At 43.2% G+C, this 12,635-nt stretch overlaps 1 protein-coding gene across 1 annotated transcript in view; it reads left to right on the top strand.

Moving 5' to 3' along the window:
* The window catches only part of LOC144758651 (uncharacterized), a 290,698-nt gene that overhangs the window by 90,788 nt on the left and 187,275 nt on the right, over positions 1–12,635 (top strand). Inside the window, exons 2-3 of the mRNA XM_078646440.1 lie at positions 5,118–6,567; positions 8,311–8,490. Coding sequence (XP_078502566.1) covers positions 5,819–6,567; positions 8,311–8,490 — 929 coding nt within the window. The 5' untranslated portion in view covers positions 5,118–5,818. The remainder of the gene's footprint in view (positions 1–5,117; positions 6,568–8,310; positions 8,491–12,635) is intronic.

The following is a 12,635-nucleotide window of genomic DNA, read 5'->3' on the forward strand; positions in this document are numbered from 1 at the left end:
AAGCTCTATAAAAGTAGGAAGCAGCCCCCCAGTTGCTTGGTTCTATAAAGCATTGCTCATAAAAGAAGCAATTCAAAGAACTAGAGTGTGCTTGCTCCAAATCCTATGATGCTGCATGCTGCAGCATCATGCTGAATGCAATACTTGAGAGCGATTAAATGCTACAAGAAACTGATTAAAACAGCCCGTGTCAAATTATTTGCCGACAAATCAAAACCAGCAGCAAGCTTTCAAAAGTAATCTTCTTTGTTGTGAACAACCTGATTAAACCCACCTCCACTCCTGGATTAGCGGAAGCTTCTAACAGCCACTGCAGCAAGCTTGGTCAGTTATCTTTATCTTTACTTTAACAGGGGTGAGAAAACAGTGTAACCTGTCTCTCTTGACACAGGGACCTACCACTCACAATGGGCTACCTTGGACAAATTGGCTCTACTTAACACAGATTCTATCACCACCTTAATGCGTCAAGTGAAATCTGGATCTCCAGATAACCCATTTAAACCTGATATTATTTTAACATTTCAGGAGAGCGTCACACCCATATTTCTAGAATTAGCTAAACTCTTGCTGAGCACTGAAGAAGTATCAATATCATGGAAACATGCCAAGGTTATACTTCTTCTAAAAAGCCTTCGCTAAATGCCACTCAGCCAACTTATTTCTCTTCTGTCGTTTCTGTCCAAGGATGGGGAGAAACATGTAAACAATCTCCTAACTAAAATATTAGAACAATATAAACTATTAGATTGTTCCCAAAATGGAATTCGATCAAACAGCACAAAAATTGCTATTTTAACAGTTACTGAATCCCTTTGCAGTACTGCGGAGGCTGGCAAATCCCAGGCTCTGATACTCCTAGATTTAAGTGCGACCTTCGACACTGTCTCACATGCAATAATATTAACTCGCCTGGTTTACCTTCTTTTTAAAGGAGTGGTGTTATGATGGTTCTCTCTCTTTCCTCATTGACCTGCCGCGCAAGGTTGACTGGTCATCCTTGGAACTCTAGTTTGTTCCAGGTCTTCCGGTCATTCTAGGAGTGGTGGTTGCTGAGGCAGGTGTGTGGGATCTCTGTCTGATGAAAGAAGCTACAATAAAACGTATCTATACCTTCATATTTGACTTCTGGTTGTCCCCTACTTGAACAAGTGGTCTTTTAAAGTTAAACCCTCCCCTTTCGCCTCATCACAAAGAGGACTGGCTCCTGGTGTCCCTCGGGGTTCAGAGCTCATTCCTACCCTTTTAGGTCTTGCCTAGCGTTGCAGCGTGAACGCGCTACCGTCGCTTTGCGAGGCATGCAGGACACACTCTAGTGTGGAAGCTTCATGGAAGCTCCGCCCACTCTCTGCCCATTGGCTTTGGTCTTAAATGCTGCCTTCAGATTGGTTTGAGGCTTGTTTGTCCCTCCTCATTCATCATTTGTATTCTTCCACGGCTATTGGCCCCTTTACTGCTAACACTATTTTCTTCTCTGTCTCCCCACCCCACCCGCCCCGTCCCTCAGTCTGTGACTTTACACCCTCCCCCCCACGGCCGTTCGTGTTTTCTTGCCTGCTGGCACTTCCGTTTTCATCTTTATTATTGCCACTTTGAAATATGCAAGTTCAAGATGCCTGCTGTACAAAAACTTCTTGTGTTTATTCAACTCGAATTCGATGTTACTCTAAATATATTAAGACTCTAGGCAACATTCGGGGTATGCATGGCAACTGACGCCCCTTAGTTCCCAATTGGCATTGTTGTCAGGCCGGCGGAGCGGCAGTGTTTTAACTCCTGCTTAAAAGGAGCACTTTTAATAACTTCCTCTCAATTCAGCTCTATAATCTTGTGTACTGAAGTGACACGCTAACGAAATGCACTTTTTTGAATTCTGAAGAGACGTTGTGGCACATTTACACATTTGCATCATGTTTACTGTATGATTAACATGCCGATCATTTTCACGGTTCGCCCATTGGCTCGTATACGCTTTGGCTTGTCTCGGGCTGGCTCTACCTGCTAATTAATATATTGGCTCACACACCTCTAACAAAGAGATGAATGGATACATGACCGTGAGCCCCGTAGATGGTAGAGAAATAGACTGGTGCAGACAAACTGACAGTCAGACTCCTTTGCCTCCCGTTAGAATCATCACTTTCAATAACCTGGAAACATGCCCGAAACTGCTGCATGCTCCAACCTCATCCCCCTCACCTATTCTTAGCACAAGCAGATTATTCTGAGCTGGGCTCTTCTGTTGCAGAGGAGCACGGCAGAGTCTGTAGAATCGCAGGGATCCCTAGTCTCTCAGGGCGGGCAACTAAACCTTCCGGGTGCCTTCACACTCAGGATAAATGAATACATTTTGTTCTGTGCTTCAGTCGCCCCTCTGTGAGCAATGTCTGGTAGATGGAGCTCTGTGTTATTAAACACATTCAGAGAGGTAGTTGTGTACAAACAAACAACAGCCACAATACCGTACATTTTGAGCATTTTGAACTTGTCGTTAAATACCTGCTCGTTGAGTACCTCATTGGCTGATCATTTCATGGCACTACCAAAATTACATTTGGACACATTTGCTCAACTGTAAAACACTCCCTACTATGGGTCATTTAACAACTCTGGGCTTTGGGGTTAGGTAACCTACTTCGGATGCTATGTAAAAGATTAAATACAAAAATGAATGCAATCAAACTAATCAACCAGCACTGTGAAAACTGACGCATTCTGGCATTTTGTATAAATAATGTCGATTTTCTCATAGATGCGAGTAAAGTAATCTTAATGATATCTGCACACTTTTAACTAATAGCACCGGGCTAACTTTGACAACTAGGCAATGAATACGTTTTCATGTACCCCCAAAACCCCCCTGCCCCAATCCCCTTGGTAAACCTCATTGCCTCCAAGTGTTTGGGGGATAACCAAGACGCAGAATGAGTCAAATAGTCTAGAAAATGAAAGAGAAGCCGGGAAACGGATTCACATGCTACGATCACGTTTGTTTGTCTGTAAGCACTACTTTTATTAATGAGTTTCTCATTAGTAAAGCACCACGGTGTACATGTGTGGCGACACTTCACCCATGAGGTACTTGCCAAGCAATTGTTGACACAATCCACACCTTGCGTCTTTTTCAATATATTTATTACGAAGTGCAGGACCTTTCCAAGGGATTTTGCACACTACATATATTCACTCTAAAAATAAAACGTGTAGGTAAAAAATAATTGGCATTCACAACGTCAATAGCTCTAACTCACAAATGCGAGACCTATTTGCATTGCAGATGCTTGTTAATATTTACATCAGACCTCTGGCAGAGGTAGTGAAATATTTTGGAATATCTCACTAGTGTTGTATGCTGATGACACTCATCTAATTATTTCCCTGTCGGCAGAGTCGACTGGCTTTTGTGTCAAATCTAAAAACTGTATCAGCATTGGCCAAATGTATGCACGACAACTGTTTAAAACTTAATTAAACAAACAGAGCTCTAAGGAGCAACCAGCCTAGCTGCCTGGATGCAACTTTACATGCCCTCCAGAATGCTACGCTCCATCTAATCTAAACCTGGCCCACATCCCTCGTCAAAGGAGAGCCAGAACGAAAGGTTTCTCCTTCCATGTCTTAGCTCCGACCCGATGAAATTCTATGCCTCCTAACCTAAGAAAGATTCAATATCACTTATTGTCCTGGAAACAGTGGAGGACCCAGCTCTTCTCCATCTAGGCTGCCTATTTCGCCTCTCTGGGGCTGTGTTTATTAGGATCCTTTTATGTCCCTTGCTGATATTTTCTGACACCCGGACCCTCACCTTACCCTCAGGGCAGGCAGCTTCAGGTGTTGTGATTTCTAAGGCTCGGCTCCCCTCTTGTAAAGGGTCAAAGTGGTAACACCCTTGCAGCAAGTGCCTTTATCAGCCACAGGATTAAGATACAGTGCACCCCAATTCCCAGCTCAGTAAAAGCCTTAAACAGACCCAAAATCGAGCATGTACCTACATGTTCGCCTCGCCTGTTTGTACCTCCCTCAGTTTTTATGTCCCCGGCGAGCTTCTCTAAAGATGCTTTTGATCCTTCTACGCTATCATGGTGTTTGTCTATTACTTCATTACCTGATGTCTGCTGTGTTCATTTTGTCACTCCCCTGCTTTAGCGGTCAATGAACCCTGCTGAGCGAGTATGCAGCCATAAGGGAGCTGAATGTAAGAAATATCCAGAGGTGTAGGTGCTGCACTCCCCCTCAAGCAATGGACATCTTGTCTTACTCTTCCAATGCTCCATCCACTGACCGAGGAGCATGCTGGCACCAAACGGAAGACATTTAGCTAGATACCCCGGTAAAGGCAGAAAAAGATAAAAAGCAGACACGTACTGGCAGCAGAGATATCGCAGGTATATTATTAGTTGTGATGGAATCACTATAATAAATGGTGCAATCTTCCAACAAGTGCTTTAACCATCCCTAGGAATGTGGCAAAAATAACTTAACACACAGAAGTAAAGACAGGAGTTAGAACTTCAGCGCCTCCAGTGTAAACTGTGAAGTAATGTCAAGAAGAGTGTGAATGGAGCTACATTTGTTATATACTTCCTGAAGCGTTATGTTTATTATATACTTCCTGGAGCATTAGCTTTATTATATACTTCCTGGAGCATTAGCTTTATTATATACTTCCTGAAGTGTTACATTTATTATAAACTTCATGAAGAGTTTTCTTTGTCATTTAGTCTTGAAAGGGTTACTGTTGTCATACACTTCTTGAAACTGAAGTGACAGCAGCACATCCTGATCCATCTCTTTTTACACAATACCTTCTTGTTTAAATGACATCTTAGCCATGTGCGTCTTCATAAAGCTGTACCTTTAGCAAGTGGGCACTCAATGTGTACTCTTTCTGTACTAAGTTACTGTGTGAACACCGGAAAATCACCTTCTTTTCTGAATTAAGTAAGATTTACATGTTCAGTAGAACATTTAGTTAAATATCTGTGTATGGTGAAATATCTCTTGGTAACTTTCATAAATGGTCATGACGAGATGTATTTTACAACTAGTTAAATATTGTGTATTCACATACTCTTACATTTCCATTTAGTGATTGTAATTCTCTTTACATCCAATAGGAAACCAGCCTTGAATGCACAAATGATCGTGAATAATGACAGTAATCGTGCAAATCTGAAAAAAGTGGTAAAAAAATGAGCTCCAATATTCAGGAAAAGATCTGCACAGTCAGAGACTGAGAAACCTGAACATAAACTGATAGATCCTCGAAGAGGCAGTCAAGAGCAATTCAGTGGATGTAAGAGTCTGAGCTGTGCACCTCCACGCCACAGGACTAAGAAATGACCTCTAGAAAATTAAGGCAACAACACTAACAAACCACTTCCTGTATTAACAGGCCTCCACCACCAGCTTTGATAATGTGTTCGGTATGAGGTGGATACAGCATTGCTCTGTTTCCTGTGATGATGACAGACCACCATTGAGCACGCTAGGTATATTGTAAACTCTTCCTGGCCAAACCACAGGAGCAAGAGAAAAGCCCAAGGGAGTGGAGCCAGACAACTAAGGGCAAAGGAAAGAGGGTCTCTGAGACTGTCCCAATTTGCTTCGACCAGAAGGAAGACTAATCTTCACTCATAAACTTGCAAAACCATTCCTCAATCTAAAGACATAACCACTTACAAAGAAGCTTTACTTTCCACAATTATAATATGTGTAGTTGGTGAGTCTTGTATTTCATTGTGAAATCTGAAATCAACCATCCAAAAAACCACACACATACAAGGAATGTGAGAGTAACACAAGTGCTTTATCAACCATGTTAGCTCCTCAGGAAACCAAGTCACGGGATGCAGATAATTATAAACCTGGCCCAGAGACACTAACCAAGAAAGATAAATCATACACAAGCAGCAAGAGCTTTGGTTTGTCATCACTACTAAAGCGCCATCAGCAAACACACACAGGAGAAGCAACGTGCAATTGCAATGAATGTGTGAAGAACTTTAGTCAGTTAGCACTCCTAAATGATCATCAGCGAGCACACGCAGGAGAAAAACCATACCATTGCACTGAATGTGTGAAGAGCTTCCGTCTGTCATCACAACTCCAAAGACATCAACGAACACACACAGGGGAAAAACCATACCATTGCACTGACTGTGTGAAGAGCTTCAGTCAGTTATCAAACCTCAAAATACATCAGCGAACACACACAGGGGAAAAACCGTACAATTGCACTGAATGTGTGAAGAGCTTCAGTATGTTAGCACACCTCAAAATACATCAGCGAACACACACTGGGGAAAAACCATACCATTGCAATGAATGTTTAAGTATGTTTTGTGATTCCTCAACTCTCAGGAATCATCAGCGAACACACACAGGAGAAAAACCATACCATTGCAGTGAATGTGTGAAGAGCTTCAGTCGGTTATCACACCTCAAAATACATATGAGAACACACACAGGGGAGAAACCATATCATTGCACTGAATGTGTGAAGAGCTTCAGTCAGTTTTCAAACTTCACAATACATCAGCTAACACACTCAGAAGAAAAACCATAGCATTGCAGAGAATGTGTGAAGCGCTTTAGTGGGTCATCAGACATACAAAAACATATTCGAACACACACTGGGGAAAAACCATACCATTGCAATGAATGTGGAAGCAGTTTTAGTGATTCCTCAAATCTCAGAAATCATCAGCGAACACACATAGGGGAAACACCATTACAGTGCCAGGAATGTATGAAGAGCTTTAGTATGTTATCAATTCTGCGGAGACATCAGTGAACACACACTAGATCGTAGCATTCTGAATGATCTGTAAGGTGCTTTTGTGTTGCTGCAGCTGTCAAATAAACAGTGTTCTCATAGACCAGCCTTGCCTAGAGGAAGGAGTTCTTCGATATAATATGTACATCAGAAGAAAGGCTACATCTTCAGTAGCCAAAGATAGTAGAAACGAATGCTTTCCACCGAGTTCATTTTAACAAAGTGCTGAGTTCTTCCTGCTGCCGACCATCATCATCAGCACCACGACTACCACCCAACCACTCTGCCAGTCAGGAACAGGAACGAGACTGCTCTTCAGCACACCCATCCTTATACACAACACCCTACAGGGGCTTGCTTCAGGGTCAAACTCACTTTCCTTACACGTTATCAGCCACAAGTTCAAAACTGAACAAATTATATTTAGGAACAAGTGGTTTGTTTGGCCATCAGTGGCATAATACATTTGAAACCCAATACTTTATTAGTCTGTATGAATTATACATAACCAAACATCCAAACACCACCCATGTATGGACATCCAAGAGCCTTTAAAAACCACACTACAGACGTGTGTACCAGGATCAAACTCAATTTACTTTAACATTAACATGAACTAAATTATGATACAGCAGAAACAATCATGAGGCTATGAAATGTACACAGTGATGACTAGATTTTACATATTAATATGAAATGCATGTTTTTAGATATGTAATAAAACAACAAATGTATTTGAATTCATGCTATTTGACTGCTGATTGTATAGGAGATCTTAAATGTGATGTATTCCCTAAATGTTAAAGATAATTTGTGATGTCAGCAAGGAGCCTAGTTTATTTGGCAATAGAGGGGTCAAATCTCAATAGCATGACTGCTTTCAGCTGGGATTCTGGCGCAGGTGGAATCAGAGTGGACTTTTCTCGCCAGTGTGCCTTCTCTTAGAGTGAGAAGCGGTTCTTTGCTAGAGATGGTTCGACCTCTCCTTCTGTGTTAATGAAGAGAGAAGTGCTACCTGTAATACTGAGATCTGGGCTTCACTCCTGTTTTGGTATCATAATTCAGTTCTACCCAATCCATACCTGATTTGTTTAGGAAAGCTAAAAACATGTCTGTATCCTGGCACTACTCTTGTTAATAATCCTTGAAAATACCACAGAAGGTTGAGCACTTGAAAGCAGTGTGCAACACCAGGGATTGAAACATGAATTTGTCAAATACAAAATGTACTTTTTTTTAAGGTTCTTATATAGCTCTGCTATATCTAATAATGTCTGATGGGTTTTCTTCGAGAGCCCTTTCTCCTTCGAAGAAGTTTTCCATCAACAGACCCAGTGGGAATTCCTATGAAAGGCTGACAATCTCTCCAACTATAAACAGGACCGGTGGGAGGACCGTTGGTGTGGCTGGTATAATGTTTTGTTGCATTTTTGATAGAGTGCCCTGTCCACCATACCCTGAATCCAGCCTGTCTTTCTTTAGTGATTTTTCTATTTTGGGTTAAATTTGAAGACTGTTCCTTTCCTTTATAGTTTGACAGATGGTTCACGGTCTGTCAGAGGACCAGGCGTAACAGCTTCCACTACCCTGTTGGACTACCGTGCACCATATTTAGCGATCTCCACCAATCTGGCTATCCCTGTGTCTTCAGAGGAGCAACAGGAGCTCCTCCAAAAGCACTTAAAGTGTGCTAAGTGCCATATTTCACACTGGTGACCAACAGACTTTTTTGTTTTACTCCTAAAGTGAGTTTGCTTTTGCTTTTTGTAAAATCAATAATAATGTACTTGATACACTGAGCACTTTCTACAAGGGAGTCTGGGTCATTTTTTCCTAGTTGTTTTCTGTTTCAGACAGTTAGTCTTTACATAATGTTCCTGAAGAAAAGCAAGTAGGTCAGATGCTTACCATAAGTAGGACGAATGGTCTGATGTACGTACACCAACTGCCCCAGCTATGTCGGTCATTGTTGTGAGGGTTCCTGAGGTTCTGACCTCAGTTCAAACAGAGGGGAATAGTGACAGATTCTTCTCACCAACTTCCAAAATTCTCCAATTTATTTTTATAATCCATTCTTCCTTAGAAACCTTGGTTGGAAGTTTGCAACTTTGTGTCTGATGTTGTGTAAAACCAGTGTGCCGTTCTCCAAGGCTGTACTGTGCATCAAATGTTGTATAAAAGCAGTGTACCACCCTCAGTGGCTGTGCGGTTGAATCAGATTATGTGTAGAAATAGTGTGCAGCCTTCTTCGGCATCATAAAGACGTATGTAAAACCATTGTGTCTCTAAAAGCTTGCTGCAGACTGCGGTGTCCTAGTGTCCACCTTCTATCTGGGATTCTATCTGTTTGCTGTTGACTGCAAGCGTCATAGTGTCCACCTTCTACCATGGATTCTCTCTGTTTGTCGGCATCATTATGAGACGCAGGAGCTGCATACAGAGGTGCTGGAGCATTCACTAATAATGTGTTGTTATTAAAATGTTACAGGTCACAATGACAAGTTAAATTAAATGCTGTCGCTCTGTCACTATTGTGGCAATTATCTTAAGCTACCTAGCATCTTCATGTACATCTTGCAGAATAGTGAACAAATGTAGATTGACCATTCTATGCACCTCACTTTGTTGATGGGAAACCTGTGGGGGAGCATCCCTTAATTTGACTATTAAAAAAGGAATAAGGATAAGTAGACCTCCTTTGTCGAATTATCAAATGTTATGATACAGTAACATAGTCTTTATTGGGTTAAAAGCCTGTCCTGAGAATCCCAATCTCTCTCTGATATGTCTATTAGCAAAAATGACCATGATTTTGTGTTTCAGACCGCAATCTTATGTATGTTTGAGCTAGGCAGTGTTCTCCTAGAATTCTGTTCTCAATCTCCAGCTGTACAAAACATTTTTAACAGCAGTGGATTATCCTGCTTTTCCTGAGTGGCCAAGTCTCTGTGTAGCTAGATGTCTTAAAGAATAGGAAGCTTGAACATCTGTCTCAGAACGCTTGATCCTCAAATCCTTATTTACTATAGGAAACTTCATTGTCCTGTATCCTCTGCTCCTGTTTCCAGATGGGTTACTTGGTCCATGAAACAATCTAGAATTGATAGAACCTGTTTCATGGGGTCATTGCTGTAGGTCTGCCATGGCTTCCTAAGCGTTTGCAATAACAGAACATTCTGAGAGCTGCTAATTGCTTTCAATTTCCACTTTCAAAACTTTCCATTGCAAACCAATTGTTCATGCTTCTTCTGTTAATAAGCAGCTTTAAAATAGCACAATGATAGCCTCCAGTCTTTTAAAATCCAGGTGTTCTCAGTGTCAATGATGGAAAGTCCTAATTTCATTAAATACACTTAGGGACCAATGTAGGTAAATGTAATTTACCGACTCTAAAATACCGAATTTTACCGATTCGGTATTTTAGAATCGGTAAATGCTATGTAGATAAAAAAATCTGTATTTTTTACCGATTCGGTAAAATTCGGTATCTGTCATTCGGAATTTACCGAATCTGTAAATACCGAATCGGAAAGCAAGTAAAACTGAAACTGAATCATGCAGCCAATCAGGTGCTACCACCCTCCCCCTCCCTACCAGGAAGTGGCTACACAGGCAGCGGCAAGTAATTAGAAGGTTCTGGAGAGGCAGTTGGAGCTGAGCTGAGTTTTTCACTTTTAAATTGTGAAAATGGCAAGCAGCAGTGAAAAGGAAGAGGAAACTAAAATTAAGCTCAATGGAGCTACAGGTCCTTGTGGAGGAGGTGGTGAAGAAACACCAGAATTTATTTGGCAAGCTGTCCCTGACTGTGCCTGAATCTGCCAAGAGAAAGATTTGGCTGCACATTCAAACAAAGGTTCATGCTGTTGGAGTGACTCCAAGGGACATAGAGGACCTGAAGAAGAGGTGGTATGACCTCAGGAGCCTGACCAAGAAAAAAACTCTCCGAAATCCATAAACAGGCAAACAAAACTGGAGGAGGGAAGAAAAGTGCACCCCCCCCCCCCTGACTGACCTGGAGGAGCTGGTGCGGGTCCACCCTTGAACCTGAGAGCGTCTGTGGACTGGGAGATGCAGACAGCTCAGCCAGAGCTGCAACCAAAAAAGGTAAGATGCATGCACAGCAATCACCCCCACCCCATCAGCCTTCCCTTTTTCCCATGTGGCATAGTTAACCCCAGTCCAGTAGAGGTTGCACTATACAGGAGCAATGCATCATGGGACATGTAGTCAGTAAATGTCATTCAGCACAGCAAGCAAAAAGTCAGGCAAATCATGTCAGACATAATGAAGCGCAGGCAACATGTAAAGTGTTTAAGTGTGAAAAATGTAATTGTTGTGGTTGTGAGGCAGTAGCACTGAGCTAATGTTTGTTTATATGTCCACAGGTGAGACATCTCGCAAGCACACCAGGGAGACGGAAGGCACGGCGCCAGAGAGGGATGACAGCCAGGATCCAGGTCCAAGTGCAGGGAATGTCACAGAGGACACCGGTGCACCAACTACACCGCCACCATCCCAAGACACAGAAATGGCTCCACAACTGCATGCGTCCCCAGAACGTTCAGGATCCCCTCTGCTACTGTCCTCACCTGAACTGCCTGCATCACTGCCTCTGACACAAAAGAGCAGGAGGCATGTAGTTGCCCCACTAGTTCAAATGGAGTTATCAGCAGGTGACATGGAGGGGGATGACACACAAACCATGGCAGGTGAAGGTAGCCCTGCAACACAGCAGCCCACTGCAGAGGTTGCCCGTACAGCTACCAGACGCCGCAGGCACAGACAAAGCATTGTACCAGCACATGTTTAGGGTCCCAGTGTCTTCCGTGGCCTTGAGGGGAGCATGGTCAAAATCCAGAGGATGCAGGGGAAGGCCATCCAGTCTGTGCAGCGCCAGATGAGGAACCTAAACACACATATGGAAGGGCATTAGAGAACTGGTAGATGTGAACAAAGAAATGACACAATCGGTGCAGCTTCTGTGCACCAAACTGGACCAGGACATGGCAGCTAGGCGCAAGGAGAGGCAGCGTGCACAGCAGCAAAATAAAGCTATTAACCGCCTGGCCACAGCGCCACTTCCCTGCTCTGGTCATCGAGGAGTCCAGGAAAATTCTTGATCAGGGAGGATCAGTGGCAGTGATCCTCCTTGACCTTAGCGCGGCATTCGACACGGTCAGTCACAACACCTTACTGAACCGTCTCTCGAATGCCGGCATTGTGGACAAGGCCTGGCTCTGGTTAAAATCTTTTCTAAGTAACAGGTCGTTCCTGGTGTTTGACGGTCAGACAGTGTCCTCCAGCATACCCCTGAAGTGTGGAGTCCCCCAGAGCTCCTCTTTAAGCCCCGCGCTTTTTAATATCTACATGAGGCCATTGGCTGAGGTAGTTCGTCCGCATGGAGTCAAGATCATTTCATATGCGGACGACACCCAGCTGGTGGTCTCATTAGCGCAGGAGGCTCAACAGCCACTTTCAGGTGGACTAACAAAATGCTTGGAGGAAGTGAAGGCCTGGATGACTCTGTCATCGCTAAAGCTCAATGGTGACAAAACTGAGCTTATGCTCCTGGGCCCTGCTGACCTTACCCTTTTCAACTCACTATGGCCCACCTGTCTAGGCCCCCCCCCCCGGGCTCCGAAAGAAAACATCAAAAGCCTAGGGGTGTGGTTAGACAGGAGTCTTTCACTTAACACCCAGGCTACAAAGCTCTCAGCCACCTGCTTTGGACTACTCAGGACACTGAAGAAAGTTCTTCCTTTGCTCCCAATGGACGCAAAGCAGATAGCCATACAGGGCATGATACAGTCACGACTGGACTCTAACAACGCCCTCTATCTGGGTGCTCCAGAGTACA

Source organism: Lissotriton helveticus, chromosome 1_1 (assembly GCF_964261635.1).
Source record: "Lissotriton helveticus chromosome 1_1, aLisHel1.1, whole genome shotgun sequence".
Taxonomy (NCBI): Eukaryota; Metazoa; Chordata; class Amphibia; order Caudata; family Salamandridae; genus Lissotriton; species Lissotriton helveticus.